General features: G+C 40.7%; 1 protein-coding gene across 7 annotated transcripts in view; it reads right to left on the bottom strand.

Moving 5' to 3' along the window:
• Positions 1 to 25,570, bottom strand: part of PLCB4 (phospholipase C beta 4) — a 206,245-nt gene that overhangs the window by 58,020 nt on the left and 122,655 nt on the right. For all 7 annotated transcript variants that reach the window (XM_074578483.1, XM_074578482.1, XM_074578484.1 and 4 more), the window contains 10 exons: positions 20,338 to 20,417; positions 19,717 to 19,770; positions 14,250 to 14,331; positions 13,013 to 13,113; positions 12,338 to 12,395; positions 7,401 to 7,509; positions 3,650 to 3,860; positions 2,921 to 3,014; positions 2,184 to 2,263; positions 1,627 to 1,711 (listed from right to left, as the gene is read on the bottom strand). In XM_074578483.1, coding sequence (XP_074434584.1) covers positions 1,627 to 1,711; positions 2,184 to 2,263; positions 2,921 to 3,014; positions 3,650 to 3,860; positions 7,401 to 7,509; positions 12,338 to 12,395; positions 13,013 to 13,113; positions 14,250 to 14,331; positions 19,717 to 19,770; positions 20,338 to 20,417 — 954 coding nt within the window. The remainder of the gene's footprint in view (positions 1 to 1,626; positions 1,712 to 2,183; positions 2,264 to 2,920; positions 3,015 to 3,649; positions 3,861 to 7,400; positions 7,510 to 12,337; positions 12,396 to 13,012; positions 13,114 to 14,249; positions 14,332 to 19,716; positions 19,771 to 20,337; positions 20,418 to 25,570) is intronic.

Consider the following 25,570-nt stretch of genomic DNA (forward strand, 5'->3'; position numbering starts at 1 on the left):
TCCTTAAATCCAACTCTGAGCTACACAGCAGCAGCATTCTAGATGCAGAAACAAAAGAAAAAAATCACCACGACTTGAAACCAAAGCAGCAGAGGTGACAAATAACAACCCAGAAAAAAACAACCACAACCAAATCAACCCAACCTCACGAGAATGGGTGCAAACCTCCTTGCAGGAGGGTCGTGACTGTCCCCAACCACCAGGCTAGCTCAGTCATGGGAGTTTCAGTATGTTGGATGAAGAGAAAACACAATTGTTTCTGAGAGCGCTTGGCTTGTAATTCCACTAGATGTCAGTGCCGCAGAGCTCATTTATCCCCAGGCTTCCAGGATGCCAGTCTGCCTGCATCCCCAGGCCCAGGGCATAGCTGTATGCTCATCTGGATAAATATTTGCTTTTACTTAAAACCAAATCTGCTTCAGCCCGTGCCGCGTCTCTCTTAAGTCTGCCCTCCTCAGTCAGTCGAGGTATCAGAAACCAAGCACTCGTAAAATACGCGTTCCAAGTTCCTTCTGCCTTCTCTGCAACATTTGCTTTGTGAGCAGCTGGGGACTGAATTCACCCACGAGGAGGAAAGGACACAAAAAGCAGAAGGCTCAGTAGTGCTACAGAGCACAGCCAGCTGAGGCTTAATTCTGCGCCCTGAAGTAGCCGCATGGCAGCCTTTGGCCAGCTCTATTTCAGGCTTCCCTGAAAGCTGCTTTTGTAAGGAATGCGGCAAGGTGCTACACACACTACAGGTGTAGCTCTCTGGGATGCGCTTTTCAGGGCAACAACCTGCTTCACCAAGCCATGCGCACTCCTGTCCCTGCCAAGAAAAGCACAGGTCGAGAGATGATAACGCCAGGAGGCCCCTTTGCAGGGGTCAGATGGCCAGGCGCTGAAAGGTAAGGCAGAGTCCTCTTTGCCATGGTCCCCCCATAGCGCTAAAGAGCCTCTGCATGTTTCGGGTGGCTGCTGGCAGACAGCGAGCACGTTGCTCGGGAGAGTAAGGAAGGCCTGGAGGAGTAGCTGCAAGCACTGGGTTAACAAGCTATTAAAGTCTCAGATATCGTGTTTGTGGAGGAGTGGCTGTTATTATCTCCTGCCACGCAGGAGAGTGAAGTGCATGCAGATTACAGTGCACTCGATAGTCCAAATGAAACCGCAGGGAACTCTTCGTGCTTAATTTAATTCTTAATGCAGTAGTGGGGGCCACCTAGGCTGCGGGACCTGATCTGGAGCATGAAGCATGCAAAGTGCAGCTGAAAGAAGAGGTTTTCCTCAGCTGAGACCATGCAATTTATAATGAATTGGTTTTCAACAGTGACTGGTAATTTCAGAGTTATGTAAGACCTGCAAATACAATGTATGTGGTGTATTTTGTGTAGGTGCTGATATTACGTCACACATCAAGGGGATGGATTTCCCCAGGCTGCTCGCCAGAGCCCTGTACAGAAGAGATTAAACAAGTCAGATAAGGACAAGTTCGTACCAAAAAGCGTAAGACACCCAAAATCACTAGTCATTTTTGAAAGCACAGGACTGGCAGTGAACAGCACTACAGGTGATATGATTCCAGTTTATCGTCTCTGTTAAATATAGCTAATATAAAAAAAATAAAAAGACTGGCAGAACACAACGTACTGGATGTGTTTCTAGAGGCTGCTTCAACAGGAGATCTCCAAAAAGATCTTCACAGTATTTTGACATCTTGTACTGTTGATATTTGCTGGAAAAGATGATGTTGGTTAATTTTTTAATACAAAAAAGAAATGACTATTACTCAGCACAACAGAATAATATTAAGTAATGTAGATATCCCAAATTATATACTGCCCACTTTCTCTCAACTGAGTAGTATTACTTTACTGTAATTAAACCGTCAATAAAAGCCTATTATCTGACATAGATCAATTCAGTAAGACCAAAAAAGTAGATTAACTGAATCCCATACAACTAATGGAACATCCAAATATATTTCACAGCTTTACCACAGACAAAAATATTGCCATTATTACGCTAGATAAAGATCGACTAGTATATTAAAGTATAGTCTCTTCCAAGTGACATTCAGTATACCTGCATATCCCTATGCAGTTTTCAAGTGTACTCAAATTATAGCCTGTTTGAGGTTTGAGCTGTATCATCTCTCTCATACATCACGCTATTAAAAAAAAAATATTAAAATGGGAACTATATACCTGCAGTGATTTTCAAATGAAAGAATGACCGGATACTCTGATGTAACAAATGCTGTTTCCTTAATTGCCTGAATGACATCCTTTAAAATTCAATAATAGGATTTCAAATTAGAACAGATCAAATTACAATCATAATGAAAGAGATTTTTTTTTTTGTTCTCCACCCCACCCCGAGAAATACAAAGCTGAGTCTCAAACGTGCCAAGTGAAGCCAGAAGTAGAACAAACTACGCTCATTCTTCTCTGTACTCCCGCAACAACCCCGACTCAGCGCCCACCAGGGGCCTCACTGCACCTGCAGCAGCGACGGCAGCTTCACCCAGAACCCATCAACGCTACCCCTGCATCTGCTGCCAGCTGCTCTTGCCAGGGAGATTTTCTACTCCCACAATAACTCCTGCATCTTCAGGCCGCTCCCACAGCTAAGGAACTTCTCAGACAACGGAGAAGACAGGTATTCTGTGGTGCGAAGAGCCATGGGACGTGAAAATGTGGAGCAAAAGAAGCAAGCCTGCTTTCTGCAGTTTCCATGGAAAGGCAGACATAACACAGGGGCATATGATGAGAGTTAGAGATAAGCCCTAAGACCTGGGGACAAGAAACGGTGCCTCTGCGATTTGTTGGTCTGTCACAAGGGAGCAGCATCTGGGTGATGAGGAGGGGAGGGTGCCCTGCATGGATTCCTGTGCCGGGGTTCTGCTGGGGCTTACCGCCAGGTGTAGAGGTCAGGCATTTACCTTGAAAAGAATATCCGTACACATCGCTTTTCCATGTGTTATTATTGGTTCTTGATCTTCACCTTTGCCATCCCAACAGTCCAGCTCAACACACCTAAAGATCCAAGAAGAACGATGTCAGCTTCCTTAGTGTTTCCGCCCAGGCGAGCTACTCAGGACAAGTTCTGAGCAGTGATGCTCAGAGCAACAAGTTACAAAGCAGTTTTGGGCATTACACCATTCCTTCCAAGTTGCACATGTGTAATTTCAGACCGCTTTTATAACTTTGGGTATATTACCTTAAATATACTATGTGCAGCTCAATATATTTACACCTGAATAATAATGTTTTTAGCGCTGTAACACTCTTCTAACTTATTCTCTTACTCGGTTAACTGTGACACATTCCAGTATGTTAAGAAATTAAGCAGGAAATCACAAACTCATTCTCATTTACATATAAACTCCTTAATTACAAAGCAGAAAGTCCTCTGAAATTCCTGAGTTATCATTTTGAGATCAAACTTCTGTTACCTCTCTCACAACCTCTCTCCTGACGTCAGTCTCTACATTCCACTGTCTTTCAATGTTTTTTGTTAGAAAAACAGTACCTGAAATATGTGTATTTTCACTTACTACACTAATACATTTATACATTAAAGTACGCAATATATCACCACCAAGGTATATTATGTAGGTTTAAAGTATGAGATCCACAAATATCAAAGGCTGTTATCTCCTGCTTCCAACCTGCATCCAGCCAAAAGCACTTGTCTGTACATCTCCACCGAAGACTTGCCCCCAAACTGCCTGCCTGTTAAATATGTATTGTGAGAGGAACTGATGAAATAATGAGCCAAAGGATGGTCCATTTCTTGATATAATTCCAAACGGTCTAGGAAAACTGGGGCATTTTCATCTGACATCAAGTATCTGCAAAACCCATCACTTGATATGACACCTAGAAGGAAGAAGAAAGCATGGCAGATTACTAGTAAAAATTTATAGCGGGGAGGAATCAGAGTGTCTCACAGAGCAGGAACCCTAGCGCAAAAACTATGTTTCCACAGGCTTCTGCAAGCAAACAGCAGCTCTCCCCTTCCAGTGCTCCAAGCTGACCAGCAACTGCGTCCCTGCTGCAAAATCTGCCACTGTGTTCCCAAATAACAAAAGAGAACAACCAGGTGCCCACCTAGCTCCATATCCGATGTCCAGCACTCACCGTAATAGACCTAAGGCATCAAGAGGATGTGAAGAAGGCAACTAAGCAGTGACATCTCAGAATGCTCCCAACAATTTTGAGCTCTGGAACTTTGTGACCTCCTATGGTACTCTTCTCCCCAGTTTGATCTTTAGTCCTGCCCCAGCTGTGCTACACGGCTGTTAATCAGCTTGCAGCATGTGCACAGACTGTTCTCCGCTGACAAAAACAAGCGGGGGCGTGCCTGAAAACGTTTGCCTGTGTTCATTTGCAAAGCATTCGGAAAATCTAAGCTACCTGCAGGTTTACCATCTGAAATACAGGTTCATTCCTTTATGATGAAAAGCAAGCCATTTTCTACAACGAACATGGGTCACACAGTAATTCAGAGGACAGAACTCGTAACACTTTTCTCTTATTTCTCTGCTGTTATATGCATCATAAAGTGTAAAAAAAAATATAAATCAAGGGATAAATTTTCATGAAAACAAGGTTAAGAATAATCAGTACTGCAGTATCAGTTTTTAAGTGGCCAAGAGACTGAAAAATGATCTGGGGTAGGGAAGGAGAGGTTACTCACAAGGAGTCATTGCAGAGAACAGTTATCTGGCACTAATTTGGAGATTGCTTTCCCTCAAGTCATGTTCGAACACTCAGCTATTGTTAAGGCACAGGTTGGAGCAGTCCTGTTTTTATTTTGTTTAAAACAACTTTTCTCTTACACAGAGAACTCCCGCAATCCTGCTTTTCATTCTGCTCCTGGCTTTCTGAAAAAATCATCTACTGGAGCTTAAATCTTCTGTGCTTGGTGTCAGCCAGAGGTGAACTGTTCTGGAAGGTCTTATTCAAATGCTCTCAGCTGATTCTGACTTTCGGCAGAAGAGGGGAAAAAGAGGGTGAAATGGAATTTTCAATTTTAAGAATGTTTTTATTTTGTTGATCACTGAGAACTTAAAAGCAGAAGCACAAAGTATCTCGATGATACGCACTTCTAGTGCGTCATCTAGCGGAAAAAAGGGACAGCTGAGCAGCCGTTCTAGACAGACAACGGCTGAGACACCAGCAACTTAACGGAGCTTTACGTGCCCAACAGACTGGCTTCTCTGTTTTTGACACGCACTGACCAGGTGGAGGAATTTGCTTTTGTAGCGTTCCTGAGCAGACTCCGGTTACTAAACTGCACAGCATTAACTTGTTCAGCCTTCCTTACTCCTTCTGTTACCGAAATACAACTGAGGAAGAGTCAGTCACTTACTGCTACTGCCTTCTTTCTCAAACTACACGATTTAGCAAAAAGAGTTGTTTAACTTAATTATTTTGCTCAACAGCAAAGTTGTATCTAAGAAGGGGAAAGAGACTGCAGAGAACAACCACTGCTGAGATATATTCTTGCCTTCTCTACATGCTAAGGTTCAACATGTTATTACATTAAACCATCTCTCTATCCTACTGATTCCACTGAGATAAAATCCCTATCAGGGAATATGATCAATGGAGGAACACTGTAAGGGGATGCTTCTGTTGGTACTCTCCATAACCCGCATCCCTGGAGGAGGTTTACCACATTTATTTAAAACCTGTTAGAAATATAAATCAAAGAAAGAAGCAAAATAATTAGCCAAGATTCAATTATTGGCTAAAAGAATAAGACAGTATCATTCCCTTGCTACAGCCTGGTGCTTGCAAAATCCTCTTTGTGAATTACTGAACATTGTTTTCCAGTCCTAGATTAATTTCCACCTTTGTAAAAAAATATTTTTACATCTTCCATCCTAAACAGGTGGCAGCTACGTCAGTACACCTTCCTCCTTTTGGGAAATATGCAAAATACACTGGCATCAGGAGGAATTGCAGATGAGTGCCTTTAAAAAAATAAAAAAGGGTAGAGTTTACTAAAATCACTTAATTAATACTTGGAGAATTGTACTTCATGTAGAGAGGGAAAGAACTAAGCTACGCTGCTTGTGAGTGGAAAATCCTCATAACGCTTATAAATGACTCCTAGACAAGAAAAATATCTCCCTCTTTCCCAGATGATTCCTGGAAAGTCCACGTTTTCACAGAACTAAAAGAGCAACCTATCAATCCAGCACACAACGCAGCGTCTGGAGTAGCACGTCCAGTACAAGGTCTTCCTCTAGCGGTTTGGTCCAAAGGACTAAAGTACCCTAAGGAATGGTGAAAGCTATACGCCCAGCTACAGAAGGGCTCCTTAAGTTCATAGACTGGGGAAGACAACCGTAAACTCTTCCCAACCAGCGGCCCACAGAAAGCGAAAGGGGCAGGCGTTGCTGTGGAAGGCATTGCAGGTGTCAGCGCCTGTGACCGCAAAGCAGCAGAAGAGGACACGGGGGACCCAACGGGGCTGCAGCACCGAGCCAGAGCTGCCTCGGGCTCTACGGAAGCAGTTTAAGATATTGCCTCGTGTTGCCTGATTTGCACATCTTTCATCAGCAGGGGCAGCACTAGCGGATGTGTAAAAGCTCTTCAGCTTCCCCAGTGCTCTCTTAATTAACCTAAATGTCTAGTGAAAGTGGCGTCCTGTTAGGATGCCCGAAGGTCTACGGGCTTTGCAAGGCTGCGTTTCCTCCTCTTCCAGCAAACGGGCAAGGAGGACAGACGGGGATAGCAACATTTTTAATTTCGGTAGTTGATCCCAACACAGTTATTTCATCAGAACAGCTAAGAACTGGGGGCTAAGTTCAACCACTGACACCTCCAACACTCATAGCAGCTCAGGACAGGAGCAACCCAAGAATGGCTTGGAGACACTTCCTGCAGTCTTCTTGCTCAGGCAGAACATTTTTCAATGCACCCATGTAAAATACCCTGTTCTAAAGCAGGCTGCTGCCCTCAAGCACTATACAGATTATATGAAGATGGATGCATATCCAATGATGCGCATGGTAATTTGTTTTTTACACAATATCTGTACGGTTTTGTAGTCTCTCTGAGACCTTGGCCGTAGCCACATGCATGTTGCCTTGTTGCCAGAAGGAGTCTCCATGTTGTTCCCCATTTACTCCATCCTAGCCTCTCCCATTTTGTATCCGGCTGGCTGTCTCTAGCCACACCGTAACCTGGATCAGGAAAATAATCCTCCTAAGAAATCACTGGTTTTGAGAGGGGGAGATATTTTTCAGCAGTTCATATTTCCTGATCTAGTTCACTTGGCGGCCACACAAGTGCTTGCCCCCTGACCACAAGGACCATAAGCTCCGTTTTAAAAGTTTGGATGCTTTGGAACAAATTCCCCAAATGCCTAAAACCAGTGAATACTGAATTCCCTCCCACATTTACCTTTACTCTTCAAGTCTTCATCTGGCTCATATGTCTCAATTATCTGCATTGCTCTTTTTGTGTCATAAAAGGGAAATAAAATTTCATTGAGCCGAGGATCTCGTTGATGCTAAGGTTAGAAAACAACGGAATTCAGCAAAACAATATAGTGCATGGCTATCATCCAAGAGCATTTCATTACTGCAGATGAGAAAGAAAGAAGTGGACATTTAAAAAAAAAAAAAAAAGAGCCCTAAAACTTACAGACTATTCAACAGTAACTTTAGCTTTAGACAGAATATGAACCTTATCTTTCATAAGAAATCTAGGCAGTTTGATTATAAAAATATTTTAAAAATACCATTCCAGTGCAATTGTGTAACTGGTCTTACTCTTGCTCGTTCATGAGAATAATGACTGCACATCACCATGAGCAGCATATGTGCAAATGAAATGTCGAAAATAAATAGCTAAATCTCTCATCTTTGTAAATTCTCTCTTCCTAATCTTTTTTGTAGGTCACATAAATTGACCGATTTGACTGATGGAGCTGTAACCACCTCTGCAAAAATACATCTTCAGCAATAGCTACAGCTAAAGAAAAAATTAAAAGTAAAATAAAGCTATGCTATAAATACAGAATTTGAAACCCAAGTTTAGAAATATGCAACTACTGATGATTATTTGTGAATTGTGGAAACATTGTGTTATTAATTATTCAAAAAACCGCATAGGTTCTTAGAAGAAATATGTACAACTTAAAAGAGCTTCACAATATCATCTCTTCAATTCACAGCAATTTACAATATTAGGATTTAATAATATATGTAATATTTAGATACAATTTAGCAGTGATTTCTAACACACTACTAAAACTCAAGAGTTTTTAAGTTTTCACTTAATAGTGTGCTATGTAACTTTGTGTTTTCTCCGAGCTGGATTAGAGCTGCACACTGTGTGCCTGATTCTCCATCAAAAGAAAATTAAAACAGAATTGAACGGAGTAGTGGCATGTAAGCAGATGCAATAAAACAAAGAAATAAATATGACTGTGAAAACACTCTTTTACCCCAGTAGGTGCACAGTTTTCAAGCTTTAGTTTGAGCAGAATTCAGAAATGTAACAGGCCACCCCCATATTGGTGATCAATAATTTGGAGTGGACAGGATGGTATCGATATGGCTTGGCACAGCACTATCGGCATTTGCTGTAATTCCTCACGTGCAAACTTTTTGACATTTTGGTATGAAAAAAAGCAATATCCAATCAAAAATAAGCACTCCATCTCTTTTCTTACAATCAATACATTGGTGCATGCGCTTAATTAATTCTGAGAAATTACAACCAATGCCAATTTAATCATGCAATTAAGGAGGGATCTTTCGAGTAATGCCACTGACAGTCTGCAGCATCTAAAATACAGCAGTTTCATTCACTACACATTGGCTGTCTGGATATCTAAGTAAAACTCAGATGAAATAAGATATGAGAGCAGTCGGGTGCAGGACACAACTTGCTAAGCAACACACAGCAGCGACACAACACTGGCATGCAACAGAACAGCCTACTGTGACAAACGACAAGCTTTGTACCATTAGTGACAATACACCACTTCAAAAAAAATCGTTAAGAAATAGTAGGGAAGGTTCTTAACTCAAGAAAAGTGCTCTTCCCCACTCTCTTTCTTCTACAGTTAGTCATAAGCAAACAGAAGAAAATAAATGGGATAAAGCAAAAAAGGTCTCCTCTTGAGAAAGAGTCCCAGAGTTATCGGAAGGAGCTAAGAGGAAAATATTCTTCTCGTGGCAATGGTCATTGCTCATTAGCAATTTTCTACTTGAACAAAAATATGTCTTTATGTTTACTTAGTTTAAAAAATAAAGCAAAATTGGCAATTGATGAAGCTTTATTTAAAAAAAGGAAGAACGCTTACTAGTGTCTGTTGGGGAAATGTTCTGCACTGCTGAGCTTGTTGGCACAGGAAACTTGAAACACAAAAGCTGACCAAAACTAAAAGCATTACGTTTCATCTAGAAAGACAACGTGCCCCAAGACTAATTATGTATGTCCAAAGTTGCATTTGATTGTTGTAGTTACCATATTTGACAGGACACCCTTACACTAGACAGTCTTAACTACATGAGGGTGAAGCATCTAAAAGCATGGGGAGAAAGAAATGCCTCTGTGTTTCTGCAAAGAGAGAAAGATCATTTAGCCTCCCCAGCCCGGCCTCCAGTCTCCTCTTTGAGCGGACATGGAAACCCAGACGTACAGCAGTTAATCGTGTGCCAGAACCAATTTTGCCTCTTGAATTTGGCTTGTGCACTGGTAAGAAGGGTGTCCTTCTTTGGAGACGAAAACCAGGAGGAGACAGAAAGAGCAAGCAAGCGAGTGGGAAGGAGGGAGGACGGGTGGGGAAGCGAGTGGAAGGGAGGGAGGGAGGGCAAGGAGGTGGGAAAGAAAGGGATAGAAAAGGATCTCCTCATACCTCCTTCCCAGGAGAAAGGATGAGTCCTGGTCAGACTACTGAATTTCCATTTTGACAGCTACTTGGCTTATTAATTTATTGCTGCAAACGAATGTCAGGAGCAAATCTCAATAGTAGTGATTTCAGTTCTTTTTCTACTACATTTTCTTTTTTCAAAATTTGACTTTAATACTCAGTGCCTGACAATAATTAAATTTCTAAAAACTTCCCAGAAGCTTTAATACTGATACACAATTAAATCAGCTGTCAGCCAGCAACATTTAAAAGTCAAATAGAGACAGCAGTTTGGAAAAACTCCAGGAAAGCAGCTCACTGTCCACTTATACCCAGTAACGTATCCTTATGCTCCCTTAAAACCCCATAACGCTTAGAGCTTCTGTAGCACGCCTTGGAGGCTACTGAATTCAAAATAATTCAGGTTAAAGACTCTCACGAAGAATTGCTCTGCCAAGTAAATCCCCTCTCCTATATAATGATAATAATCTTTTTATATTTTCTAGCATTAAACACCACTGCTAATTGCAGTGTTGGCCAGCTGTCAAGGGGACAGAAACGTTAACTTCAGGAGGGAGATTCTGGGTCATTTAGTGCCTTTCAAATCATGATCAAAACTTTAAACTCTATTTGAAGACCGAAAGACCTCCAGCACAGAGCCAAAAGCGTTACTTTCAGTCATCAGAATGAATGTCCTACTCTATAAAACCACTTGACTAATTTTTCCCAGCTCTGGTCACCTACTAAAGGGCCAACTTTTCCAACTGCAAAATGTGTTGTGTCAATAAGAATGCGGCCAACAAGATATATCTTTCTCCAATACTGCCATAAAATAAGGCTTCTAATTCTGTAAAAAGAACTGTGAAAACAATACAAAACTGAGTGCACAACAATTCAATTTTCGTTTTTTAATCGGTTACTGGAGATAGCCAGGAAGTTCTTACAATTGCTGGCAACCCTTCTTCAGAAGTTTGTGCTCCAAGGAAGCACACTTTAAACTAAAACAATTACAGAGATCAATTTCAAAACAATGATAAAACAGTAATTTACTGAAAAATAAGGATTAACGCTAGAAAAAATAATCACAAGCTAATATGGTTCAATGTGGGGACAAGACTGTGTGCTTCAAGCAGTGAAGTACAGCTATCACTACAAGTGAACTGGTGTGCTGAGGTACTTTAAGGGGATAATTTATAATTTAAATCACAACATTATCCTTTCTCTCTTCAATGCAGAAGCATAAATGACATGCCTTAGCTATGACCCCAGTCCCGCAAACGTTTAGGCACTGAACTTTGTAAACAGCTGTGACAAAAACCATCTCACAGCAGTAAGATTAAGCACGTTCTCCAATTTTCTAATAGAGAGAACTAAGTGGATCCAAACTAAGGCCCCAAGTATGTAACCACTAGCTCTGAAGCTGTTAACCTTCTCACTATCTTTTATTTTTGAATATTCTTTCTACACGTAATTCAGGTTTGGTGAAGAGTAAGGCATGCGTTCGCTACTGAAAGAAGAAATTTTTATTGTAAATTTGATATATGGGGAACTGGCCGCTTGAATCTTCGTATAGCAGTATCAGATATATAAATAAGTATGTATACATAAAAATGTATAAAATAGATTTATAACTAGTAAAATAATTTTAGATGGAGGGCTTTTTGGTAATGCACCCAGTCCCTAAAAGATCAAACAGCTATCCATGTTCCAGATGACAAGAATCTACTGGTACAAAAGCAAGACGGATGTGCCACTTTTTCCATGTGTATGTTCTTGTCAAATCTACATAGTGCATTTATTGTTGCAATTCCAAATGAGTCTGTCTTCTATAACTTAATGTGTTTTAGGAATAGAAAAAAACAATCCTACACTGTTTATTGAACTACTTCACGCTCTCATGATGTTTTTAAGAAATACTAAATACTCTTGCCAACAACCGTATTCTGGAAATACAGAATAAAAATATTTCCTCTTATTCTGCACACATATTTTAAAAATCATATACAAGCTCTTAAAATATCCTCTTAGCTCTTATATTTGTAATAGGCTGAAATAATACTGTTGAGAAGAATCAAACCACTGTTTATAAAAGCCTGCTTCATTTTTTCTATTATTCAGAAGGATCAGCAAATATATTTAGCCGTGGCCTACAGGTAAAGTAATTGTCCATAATAAAATACTGGACGTATTTTAGCTGAAACTGCATTGAATGTACAGTATAAAACGTATAAAACATACACAACACACAACATAACACACCAGCAAGTAATCAACAGATGCAATCTGCAAAGCCAACATGTAGAAAGCACAACACACAAGGTTGGAGCTGATTTTTGCACCTGGATGTTACCATAATGGAAAGATCAGCGGATCAAAAGCACAGCAAATAATGGCATGATTCATGCAATGGAAAGATTGGAAGAAGCAAGCCACTGCAGACAGACTTGTATGGTAGTTAATGTATGAAAAAGCTTACTTCATTTAGAAAGCTCACTAATTGGTCTACCGTTAAATAATCAGTTTTGTCTCCATTGCTGAAAAGAAATTTATTAGAGAATGTAAGTTTTCATATACGATGCTACAGTAGGTATGATTTACATGTTGACATTGCTGACACTTTTAAAACCACCTACTTTTCTACCTCAGGTAGCTCTATCATCTCAAAATTAACAGTCACAGAAAACATACTAACTGGCTATGCTCGGCACAGTGTATCTCCCGTACTTCCTATAACAAACATTACTTCATAAAACAACATGTAAGTCCTCCCGCTGAGATTAAACTGAGTGAAGAAACTTTTTAACCTTCAAATTTCTGATTTAATTTAATTAGTTCACATACTGTGTTAATCACCTAGAGGAGCAAGTTAAAATTACAGTAGTTAGTAAAGCCAATGCAAAACAAAAAAAAAGTTCCAGGTGCTTCCTCTAGCTCATGTAAAAGTTGCTCTAAAATACAGAGTGAACTTTTACATTAACAATCCGAGAGGGAAGGAAGGGGAAAAACATAGACCTGAGTTTGTCTTAAAATACTGCTGATGCTACTAGGATTCCAGGTTAGATAGTCTTTACAGTGTTCTGTCACTATTAGATACGGACTAAAAATACAACAAAATGAGTTTAAGGCAAGACTATATTAAATTTGAACTTACATCTTCTTAAAGAGGTCCTCTATATCCGTTCGCGGACATATCTTTTGGGTGAGCTCATAAAATTTCTCGTAAGTAAATGCCGCCGGCTCAATTTCATCATTCTGCAACAAAATGCAAAGGTACATTTATCCAGCAAAAGAGAGCTTATATCCTCTTTTCCCAAGACCACATCTTATACCAGAAAAAGCAACCGAGAACTGTTTTAGCTCTTTACCTAGTATACACTTAGTTTCTTTTGTATTTTCTGAAAACAGTTCTCAATTCATCTTTATCATAGATTTGTTTGATGTGCTTATATTCTGGCCTCACAGTAACAATTCTGGATAAACACAAAACTGGAAAACAGTCTTTAATTTTCTTCTGAAGCTTAAAAAAACCACCCCAAAAGTCCAAAATAGTGCACAAACTTCAGCATATTTATACTGAAGCTGAGGACCGTGGAGAAGAAGTCACAGGTTTGGTGCAATAGTTCTAAAAACCAAAGCAGCTCTAATACACGGTGTGTAAAACTTCCACGAGGGAGGGAACGCATGGCTGACACGTTCAGTATCGTGTCCTCCTCTGAACAAGATGAGAACTGCAGGAAAAATGTCATCTCAGATGCCAGGCACTGCCACGGAGGGGATTATGTCTTTCTGGGGGACTGATGTCTTTTTACACCCACTCTCCCGGGCTGGAGAGAGCAAGCTGCCGAGCCTGCAGGGCTGCCCCTCACCAGGTTGCAGTCAGGTCAAGAACCAAGGGCTGGAGCCTCCAAAACAAAAAAAAAACAAAGGAGACTGGGCAGGGAGTGACGTTAGAAATCCAGCTGCGACTGTAACCTGCTGTCACCTCCTGAGGGCTGCTGGTAGGGGCTCCCACCATGAGTGGGACAGAGCAGGACGGAGGTTCTCCAAGGGAAGGAGCAAAGAGCAGGAGGAGTCCAGGAAATGCAAATGAGAGGTCAGCATGCAACAACAACAAAAAGGTATTATGTGCGTATTCTTTGCATAAATGAATAAAAGGTAATCTGTTACAGAAAAGAAGGGAAGCCTCACCCAAGAGGTTTACGGACCACTATGTCGTACAGATTTAATGACATTTTGGTTTTAGTAAACAACCTACAGCGATTAATAAGTTACTCATGAACAATAGGCATGTGTTTGTGTGATGCAGATGACTTAGATCACAGCTACAAATGTTAATGATTCATCAGTTTATTAGTATACAAAACAGTTAATTCAAAACTACTAAATACCTTTCCACTGGGAAGACCTAATTCCTTAAGCGCCTGAAAGATCACTTTTTCCGTTTTCCCTGATGCAAAGGTTCTGGTAATGCTAAAACAAAAAAGAGGGGGGGGGGGGGGGAAGGAGAAACGTTAGTCACTTTAAACAATCACTCCTCTCTCTCTTGCTTTTACTGCCAACATTTTCCTCCGGCTTCAACTGATGAATGTAAGCATCTTCCAAGTAATAGTGCGGTTGAAAAAGTGCTCTAAGCTTCACCAAGCAGCAGTGCTCTGCCTGCAAGCTATCCACAAGATAATATATCAAAATAATGGACTTCCAAAAGAACAAAAGAGGGTTTTTTTTTTTTTCTAATATACTGGGACACAGAGCCGTGCAAAGCATTATTCTGTCGGCTTTTTTTCAACTCTATGCATAGATAAATGACTGTGTTTAAAAAGTAGCAGATTCTACAAGTGAGGAGACTCATGTCTCCAGCCATTCCTGCTTGTGGTGACTTCCCGTCCTTTCCGAGCACTAACCTATGCCTCCAGGTCATCCACGAGGTAGGCATGAACCGCTTCCAAGGGCAGCTGCCTTCCTCTTTCCTTTTCAAGCAGTCTCTGGTAGCAAGAGACTCCCACGTGCTTGTCAAATCTCATTCCTGCTCCCTCACCAGCTGCGGTGCTCTCTCCTCCCCGGGAATGCTCCCTCCCCTCACGAATATCCCTGTTCTCGACATACTATGCACAACTCACTCACGCAGGTCTCAGCTGCCACTCCAATATTTCCAACAAACTGGTTAACTTAACGCAAAACAGGAGTGATTTCACCACGCAGGAGACCGACACACTGGTTTCGCTCAAAATCAAATAAATCCAATTAAGCTTAGCTGTTTGGTACGATTCATGTGAGAGCGTCTGGTCTATTTCTGTTTCCATTCGAGACAAGTTTGAATAACTTCTAACTCTGGAAAAGTCGATCCAAACTTGACCGCTCTGTTTCCTTCTGCTTAGGGCCTAAGCTAAAATGATGTGTCCCACAACCCCTTGATTTTGGTGTCTCAGTCTGGAAAGAAAAACTGAAGTCTGTATCCAATATCTATTTCTAATGCTAAGAAAAGCTGTATGTTGGGCAGGACTCTATAGTTGCCCGATAAGAATATCAGGCTTTTTATCATCAAGCGAGACAAACATTTGCCGAGACTTTGCTAATCTCATGCATACTAAATAATTTCACATGGTGAAGGATGTGAAACAAACTGTTGCTGTTATTTGTTGCCATAGCAATTCACAGTTGTTTTACTCTCCAAAACACTCCAAACCGCCTATGTAAATATTTTCATACTAATAAAATTAAGATCAAGAAGCCAAAGACCTAAATGATATAATAATATTTTAAATATTTTAACAAATCTTGGCCAATTTTTTTTTTTTTTACTGGGTTCTTACCACAGTTAGATTTCTATGTCCCTATTTAGGCACCTAAACGTTATTTGATTTTCCAAAGCTGATAAATACTGAGATGTTTTCCCTAAAATATATACTGAGTTTAACTTTAGGCACTTGTTTCTTAAAAAAAGCCTCAGGCATCTATTTTTCTACTAATTCTCAAATACAGAGTAATGTTAGCTCTACAATTTACAACCCGTCTCCAGCCCTGTAAAAAACTCTTATGCCTGTTCTAATGAATCGGGCCCCAATAATAAATGTCATGTAAAACGTGTAATATTGGCATAAGTAATTAATCACAAACTGTGAGCCAAGATTCCATGGCTGCAGGGAACTTATTTTTGATGCCAAACTCTTTTTTATTTCACCAAAGATGACAGCAAACATAGCAGTAATTTGTAATGAGAGCAGCAGCCTAGAACGGATTGCATGAATCAAAAAAGATCGTAAAAATACAGCATGGCACTTCCTTTTTGCTAAGGATACTGTAAATAAAACTGTTTTTCCCTCTATCAGAAGAGGTTTCATCCTAGCAGATTCACGTTCACCTTGGTGTATGCCTTGGAAGAAAACTGGGCTATTTGAGGTGCGGGCAAGTTACTGGTTGAGAGATACCTACAGGCGTTTTACTCCTCGTGTTCTATGGTGATTTGGGCTTTTTATGGTAACTTGTCAATGTACTTCCTCATCGGGATTTAAAACACTTCCCAAATACGGGACTGAGGGGTATGAATCTACCGTGCTTGTTGATGGATTAAATGACTTGGTTACTTCAGACCTTCACCACTTTCCAACCATGACTTCAAAAGTCACGCCAACACATCAACTGTCTCATGGCAATCGTGTCTCATGGCTCCACTGAATTTATTGGTGTGGCTAGAACTGGAGGTACCACTGCCTACACTGTACAAGAAATCATGTAAAAATCTACGATTTCTAATCGTCATCTAAGTATTAAAACAGATTTCTTCCAGGCACTCTAGAGTAATCGATGCAAAACATGTTTACTAAAAAAGTGTATTTTCAAATTAACTTAAACTACTGTAAAATAGATTTAAGCCTCGTTTATCACAGTTTCGCTTCTTCTTTTTTATATTTATTTTCATAGTTAGAAGCTAAATTAGCTTAAATCCTTTTAAATGTCGTTACACAAGGGATAAGCATAGATTGAGCAAAGTTGATTTCTAAACACGCTCTAGCTTGAACAGGTGCAACTTGCACATGTAGAAAATCCATTTTCTGCCAACAGAAAGCTGCAGAAGCAGGTTTTTTTAAGAAATGCTGACCATTTTAGTCATCATTTACAGGAGCGTTAATACCTGAAAATACCAAATACCTTACCAAATGCCCTGTCCTTGTAAGATCTGTAGATGTAGTTCTTGACTCAGACTGCTAGAATTTATTAAAGCCCAGAAGACAAATCTGGTGCTCTCCTAAGGTTTTCACACTAACTGCCAGAATTTCTTCTCTCCCAAACACAGTAGGTTGATCGTAATAGATATACGCCCCAGGGTACATTAAAATCCAAAAGTAGTTGAGAGGAATCTTCAAGACTCTGCAACCCCCAACCTGTACTAACGAGGAGTTAGGAATATTTATGCCATTTACCACTGACAGCCTAAGGAGTTTCACCTTCTCAAGGCTCATCGTTCCCTGCGGCCATGTGCCAGCTGCAAAAATCTGTCTTAAACATGAGAAGAAATGCAAGGAGCTCTGATTTCCCAGGTGAGATTCTCCCCCCTACCCCCACCTCAGTGTTTTACTGCACTTCTGTGTAAAAATGAAATACAGGTGGTCTTGTGATATGCATTCCTATAGCTTAACAGATTTGCTGGGTATTGTGTTTCAGAGAGAATAACCTTCCTATCTGTATGCCAGAGCTACAGCAATTGCTACAGGAGTCCCCAGGCAGCAGGAGGTGGAGGTTTGACAAAGCAGGCTGACTAGATACGGCTGTATTTAAAAACAGGTACATGGGAAGGGCTGACCATAGCAATCTGGAGGTCAGTTGAAGGGGAAGCACCAGCGGAAAGAGTTACTGAAGGGAGGCTTGGGTAAACTTGGCGCACTTTGCACAGCAGAGCCACTCTGCCCGCATTTCCCAGCACTTCCCAGCTTGCCTTCCTCAGCCCCATATGCTTCTCCTTAAGCATCCACCTCCTTCTGCTCCCTCTTTTCTCCCTCCACGCTCCTTCTCTGCACTAAGTGTTTGTGGGAGCGGAGAGAAGCAAGGATGTCCCCCACATCCCAGGCTGCCCAGTGCTGAGACACCTGGGTGCCTGTGTCCCGCCGGCTTGATGATAAGGAGCAGTTGCCGGATCAGGCTAATCTCATGGTTTTACCGTCCTCCATCAGGGCTCTGACTCACACTCTTTTCCAACGTAGGTCTGCAGAGCAGACTGATTTTTTTCCCCTGGCCTCTCTCCTCATCCTTTCAGCAAGTGACACCATGCTTCCCAGATGCGCCCCCAAAAGTTGCCACATTTCACCCACACCAACAGAGTGCATTCCTTGGAGCATTCAGATGTAAAGAAGCTTCAGCTTCCCTCTGCACAGCATGGAACAGTACATCCCTTACAAATTTACACTGTAAACTACTTTTGCAATAAATTAAGCTGCTAAAGACCGATTTGTGTCAACCTGTAAATAGTGGAAATTTGAAAAAACAAACTCTTGGAACTGGAAACATTTTTAAGAAAAATGATTCGACCTTAAGAGACCATTTAAGTCCTCTAAAATCAAACCTGCAGATCCGGCAGGAAGATTTAACACACTGTGGACTGGATTCTCTTCAGCAATACGCGGGCTTGTCTGCACACGCAAATCAGTGTGCGGTAGCACAACGGGGAGAATTTATGCCTCACTAAATGCAAAGTAAAATATTTCGCGGCAGGACCGGTTTCAGAGAAGCTAATGCACTGTAAATTCATACTGAGGAATAAAGCTCTATGTTTAAACACAGGTATAAAGCTCTACAATCCTGAACATGAATTTCCCCTGAAGTATTGTCCCCTCACCTTCACCCCTCAGTTGATATTCCTCATGGGACTTCTGCACGGAAGGTGCCTTGTGGCAGTTTAGTTCAAGTTTGAGAAACAAGCAGGGGCTTGGTAACGTGGCAGTTGAAAGCAGCCTTAACGCTGCCGAGGTGTCACTTGAGTCACGAAACCACAGAAACCTGGGAGGCAGCATGGCAGGCCCTTTGTCTTTTTGCAGATTCTATAGATGCAAAATCCTCTCTCCCTTGAAAAAAAAATGTTCTGTGAGGCTTATCTTACAAAGCCCTCCTTCCTGCTCCCTTCTGTGAGTTTCTATTTATGAAAAAAACAGCATGTCCCAAAAGCGTGGTTTTCATACACTCATGAAGAGGAAAGAAGCAAAATGTGGCAGCAGGAATTAATTTCTAGAGCCGAAGGGGGGCGAATTACCGCCTGGCCAGAGCAGACTGAAACTCAGTCACTTGAAGTAGTTAATACCTGTACAGAAACAAATACACTGTTCTAGCTTTTCTGTTACTGACAACAACTAACCCAACAATTCATTTACCATGTGGAGAAAACCAACTATTATCCTGGGGGTTCCTATAAAAGCAAAGTATTTGTGGCAGAAATACATCTGTCTTTTTTACAAGGAACTACATTTTAAAACATACCTTTTTGTTCTGTACTCAACCGGCTTGCAAATTTTTATGGTTCTTTTGCTAAGTATTTAATGAAGTTTTACAACTGAAAAACCAATTCCAGAGTTTGAGGAGTTTGAGGCTGAGAAAACTGGTGGTCTTAGCTCTAAGTGACTTTGAAAACAACTCCAAGCACTCATACCTTCATCCCAGTGGCCTAAGAAAAAAAATCCCTAGGCTGATAAAAAGTCCTGCCTAGCTTACCAAGGAGGTATGGCACTCAGCTAAGTATGCCTAGTTCTGTACTTATTTTTACATATGCATTAGTAATACAACATATAGTCTATTTCACTATTAAGCCACAGAATTTTATTAACATTCTACAACCAGTACTTGATAAAAACCTGAATTCCCAATTGTGCTTACCTCCGAACTGGGATTTTCCCATTTGTGTTTGTTAGAAAGGCCAGCTTCATCCAGCTGAAATTCAGAATGAAATATTTTTAAAATACTATTTATTAAAATTTGGATACTTATATTTAGATTAAGATTATTGCCATGACTGGGAAACGAGTACAAACAAATAATTGTTCTGTAATAAAAACATTTTTCTGTAACCTTTTAGTGCTTGAGGCAGAGCAGTTCTTTAACTGTGAAGGCCAAAAGCATCCCAAAAGAATCAGTACGTCAATTAACATGAGTGCGAAGACAGTAAAGACTCAGGGGGTTTTGTTTGCATATGCATCAATGAAAGAACAACCCAGACAAAAATTAAAACATACAATATCAATAAATCAAATGAACAGTTATAAATTCTCTTATAATTTCTCATGGGCATGTGTCAGATATAGACTTGAGATCTCTTCTGGCCACAGTGCAAGATAAATCCTAAACTAATATAACACCATTTTCTTTGTTACGCTGTTTTGTGATTGCAAATGTTGAACTATGAAAAACAAAATATTATTTTTTTTTTTTTTAATTCCAAGTAGGAAAATATGAGGACAGAAAAATAAAGGAGAAAGGGGAGGAAAGAAAGTAACTTACTGTTTCTTGAGACATGTCATTGGACTGACATTGTTAGCTCTGAAGTTATGTATGATGGATCCAAGCCCTTCTACCCATTGCTGAAAAACATGAAAACACAGAAACACCAAATTAGAAAAACAGAAGAGAGAAAAAGTAGCAAAGTTTGTCTTGGGGGAAGGCTCTTCTTCCTTGCAGGTATGGATAATGTCAATAATCCGCGCTGAGGAAAAAAACTGCCCACTTGACAGCCTGTAACACCACGGGCAAGTCTAGGTGCATTTTAGCCGTTACTATCTCACCCTTCACTAAACAAAGTGATTGTGCTTTCTGTTCTTCCAAGTACTACATGTAGCATCAGCGGTGCTATTAAAACAGTTTATTGCCAGCAAAGGCAAGCGGGCCATTGATTGATTTATTAGGTCTTCTATTTATAGCCTGTATAAACATATGCCTCCCTTTCAGCTGCGTCTGGCAATATTAACTATTACTAAGCAACATTATACAATACGTGATGACATATTTAACTGGTCCAGTTTCAGAAAAGGAATGAAACAGAACACTAATAAGCTAGAGCAAACCACAGGGAGGCACAACAGTTGTTCTGTGACACTGACCTAATCTAACACCCCGTTACGTATTCAAGTCCTGCTTGCTTTCTGGCTTTCATCCTTAAAAAGCAAAACATTCCAGCAATCATTGGGATGACTTTCAGCCAAGAGCAGCATTACAGCACTTTCCTTATGTAATTCCTTTTTATGGATATATTTTTCTACTGTAGCTTGTACCTAGACTTTGCAGTGCTGTACAGGAGAAGCTTAGGGATTAGGCCGATTTCAGCACTCATCGATTTCAGCAAGAACCCTGGCAGGATAAAGCTATAGGAAGAGAAAAAAAAATGACAGCACTGCAAGCCAAGATCGATCTCAATTATGCCATTGTAATACTAGGATTACTCAACAGATAATTCACACTGGTGGAACCGAGACGGGATTTGGTCCACTGCTTAATGTTAACCTTATGAATAAAGAAGCTTCTTGCTTCCGGCCAAATTCTGTGCATGCAGCTTGAACTGACTTGGGCAGGATCCAGAATTTGACACTTATAAATAGATGCAGATGAGTATATTTTTCTTTTCATGAATGAGTGCTGTACATCTGCAAAACAGATGAAAAAAGTCATCATTTATACAGGAGGAATACTAATGTCTTTGGAAAATGGCACATTGTAAACCGCAGGCAGTAAATCCCCATGGGCTAAACCAAGGTCTAAGGTGTCAATTCAGCAGATAAACACACTTAAGCAGACCCTTGTACTCATGACGCATCACATGCGCAACACAAACAAGAAATTTTTAATCAGACTCCCTTAAAAATGGACCACATAAATCTGTTTTCCTTTAGGAGAAGTAGCCATTTATTAGGACATTTATTAATATTTCAATATTCCTTTTCAAATTATCCCTGTTAAGAAGTACCGCATAAAATATGCATAGAAATAGAATAAGTGATATATCTGAGAATCAGTTGAAAACAGAAGCCTGACTTACGAGACAACCTAGCATTTGGGGGGTTCTCTGATGTGTTTTTGTGCTTGAAAACAACCCACCAGTAACACTCTGCCCTCCCATTTCTCTGTTCCCAACTGCACGAATAAGATGACTCAGTAGTCGTAAGTATGGACTTACAGTCTAGGGATACAAAGAAAGCAAGGTTAATGGGAAGAGATAATATTATTTATTAGAACTGATATAATAGGAAGCCACTGACAGACTTAGGGAACACTCATCTTTCCCTACAAATGTTCCCTCACCTAAGATGATACAGGAGTAGCGCTTGTGATAATTTCAGGATAAATGCCCAAACAAGTCTCATTTCAGTCTCCTAGAACTTTCAAAATTCAACTATTATCAGCTATCTATGTTTGTGGGGGTATTTTTTGTAGTTGGTTTGGGCTTGTGTTTTGTCCTGGTTTTGTTTGGGTTTTTTTGTTTGGTTGTTTTTTTGTTTTGGTTTGGTTTTTTTAGCAGTAAAATGTAACACTACTGCTGCATTAACACTGTTACAGCTATGCAGAAATTTATCCTTGTATGATCTGGATTAGTCTGCAGTCCCTTAAAAGCTACTCAACCTTTCAGCACTGACCCATAAAGTAAACTGGCACATGCAAACAAAGAACCCTTGCAAAACTGAATTATGCAAAATGCATGTTGTGAACAAGCTTCAATCTTTCAAAACTCCTTTTTTTTTTTTCTGCTAAAAAACAAGATTCGTGCAGTATTGGCAATGCCACCATTTCAATAGGAAATAAAACACACAGAGATCCATTCTGATTTGAAGGCAACGGACTGCAGCTACACCAGATATAACAAAATCTGGCATTTAAAAGTAAGGTTAGCCAGCACTCAGTTCTGAAGCTACTTCCGTACATCAAGAAGAGCTGCCAAGAAGGAACACTGCTAGAACCGAAACAAGCATAGAGAGAAATCAATATACTAACCATTTACCAAGTAATTTCTTTGCAGGAATTGTCCTGACGATTCCCACTTTAGGGGGCTCCCTACTCTTTTTTCAATGATAATGCCCTTTCCCGACAGAGATGCCAAATCAGGAACTGCATTCTCTTACACCAAAAGAGCACAGAACTACAGCCAAACACTGATAAACCACAAAAGCATCACGTCTCTGCTGGCATCGAGGAAGAGGGTAGCCAAAGAGTCCCTGTCCGTCTATGAATCAGCTTTCCATTGGCATGATGTGCCCTGGGCAACGCGTGGCTGTTCGAGAGGCGCATTTGCCTCTCTGTTCCACCCCACACAGCTGCACTACAATGTAGCATCTGGCTGCTTGGACTTCAGTTTGGGGCTAAAGTAGCTTCTGGGGCGTTTCATCAGACATTCCCCACAGTTACCAGCTGGCCCCAAATTAACTAGGAATAACAGAGCTGGGGGAAAAAAAAAAATGCTTCTGGATTGTGAACATAGAAGCAAAATGACGTAAGATGAAAAAATGTCCTCATCCATAGATATATGATATACATAGACGTAGATATACATAAATATGTAGATATACAGGCTGAGTGCAACACATTTCAACTCTTTGTCCTTCTGAGCCAGAGGAGTCTCCGAATAACAACTATCTTCACAACCACTTTTACGGAATTGTGGTCCAGAGCACAGATATTCACAAAATATCCAAAGCCTGAATACTCCGACAAATATCAAGCTGGCAATATATTGCTTTCCTGACAAGAAACCATTCCCAGATTAAATGTACGCTTGTCTGATGTCCTTGTGGGAGGGATGAAAGAAGAGCTCAGATTTTTCTCAGCTAACACGCTAGGAAGAACAGAGCAGCAGCCTTGCTTGTATGTTATGACAGCACTCCTTATTTCACAGATGAAGCTGAAAGACCCGTGTAAAGTCAACCCGTGAAAGGAAAACCCTACGTAAATCAACAGGGATAAAGATCCTCAGTTCTCTTCTTTTGTGCTCAGCATTTCCAAATCGCTACCTCTTTAAAGAAAGAAAATCCTATGACAAGATGACATTCTGAAACGAGGTAGGATAGGAAACACTTCGCTTGGGTTTTACAGAAAGTAGAATTACAAAATGTTTTTGATAGGAATACAGTATACGTTTGATTCTTACTGATGCTAGTCATAAATATTTTCCGAATTCCAAAATATGGCTCAGTACCTTTAACCTGTCAATGTAACTCCTGAATGGCTCTCTATATACCAAGAATTATTCCAGATTCATATAAAAGAGGAACCTGGGCTCTGCTATCTAATCCTAGAGAAACAACAACCATGAAAAGAAACAAAACCAAAGACAAGCACTCCTTAAACACAGACCCTTTGGCTGACACAAGAGGCCAAAATCTAAGTACACTGCAGGCTGGAATAAGCAGACTGCGATGTTTTTCCTCTAACAGGATTCAACGTTGTCAAGTATCTTTATAAGGAGAAGGTGCAAGAAAAACTGATCAAAAAAGCGCGCTCTCAGCTTTTGCTGTGGTACTCAAATGCTTCTGAGGCACTTAGTGACCCCGTGTTAGCTAGGGGTTCATCAGTGAAACACAGGCAACACTGGCAGGGCATCAGCCTTTCATTTAGAAACGTTAAAAAGGGCAAAAAATTACGAAAGGCTAAAAATCACTGTAACCTACAGCTCCTGAAATTCTAGACAAGGTCACCCGTGGCTTATTTATAGATGAAGTCAGTATTATCCAAACCTCTTGAGATGATTTTACCTTCACTTTTTCAGCGAAGATACTTCTTCCAGTACCTCCACAGCTGCACTCTACTTAATTCAAACATCAGGAAGGCTGGGGCGGCAAGGAGGCACTGCCCTCTTATTTTGATATTCAGTGCCTGTGACTGCCTGTCAGAGCCAGGGGCTTGATAGCTTGAAGGGTCAGGAAACCCACAGAGAACAGAACCATGTTTCCCAATTCTTACCAAGACAGACACAGCCTGGCAGGATTCCCTGGTACTTTGCCCTCCATCAGCAATGCTGTGACCAGTAGATGTCCCTCTTTTCTCAAGACAGAAGTTTCAGAAGTCATTCCTGTTTTATGAAAATCACCATACCTCTAACGTAAGACAGCAAAAGCACGGAGACTAGACTAGTGATGGTGTCAAACCTATCCCCTACCTGACCAACTGCACCACAGACTTGCAGGATATTGCTGTGAAAATTCTGCTACGAAGCTAAACGGGACTCTTCCTACTTTCAAGTATTTAATCAGGAAAGCTGAGGCTCACACAAACACTCTGTATTTGGAATTGCCTGATGCGTCCAGACCCTTCAACAGAGCTTTCCACCCCAGAACGACTTTTCCAGCATTGGAGGGGTCTACTCCGAAAGCGTCTGGAAAACTCACTTTGGCTGCTTTTGTGTATGAAGACAAACACAGTGGAGCTTTACACGGTGAAATCAACCTCCTGGCTTCAGAGAACCAGGGCTGAAGCTTTCAATTTACAGATAACTCCAAGTGGCAGAGCCAAGAAAGAACACGAAAAAGCAGAGAAGCAAGCACATGGAAATCAGACGCTTAAGTACAGGCTGGCTAGGATATGAAGGCTTCTCTAGAGAACATGGTATTACATACTTGGCACAGGGCTAACTGAACATGTAAGCAGCACTCATATTTAAGACAGTCATAGTTCAGAAACGCTTATTACATAGGCTGTCAGACATAAGCCATATACTAACATAATGGGACACAGAGAACGGCAGTAGACTTTTAGA

Source organism: Larus michahellis, chromosome 3 (assembly GCF_964199755.1).
Source record: "Larus michahellis chromosome 3, bLarMic1.1, whole genome shotgun sequence".
NCBI lineage: Eukaryota > Metazoa > Chordata > Aves > Charadriiformes > Laridae > Larus > Larus michahellis.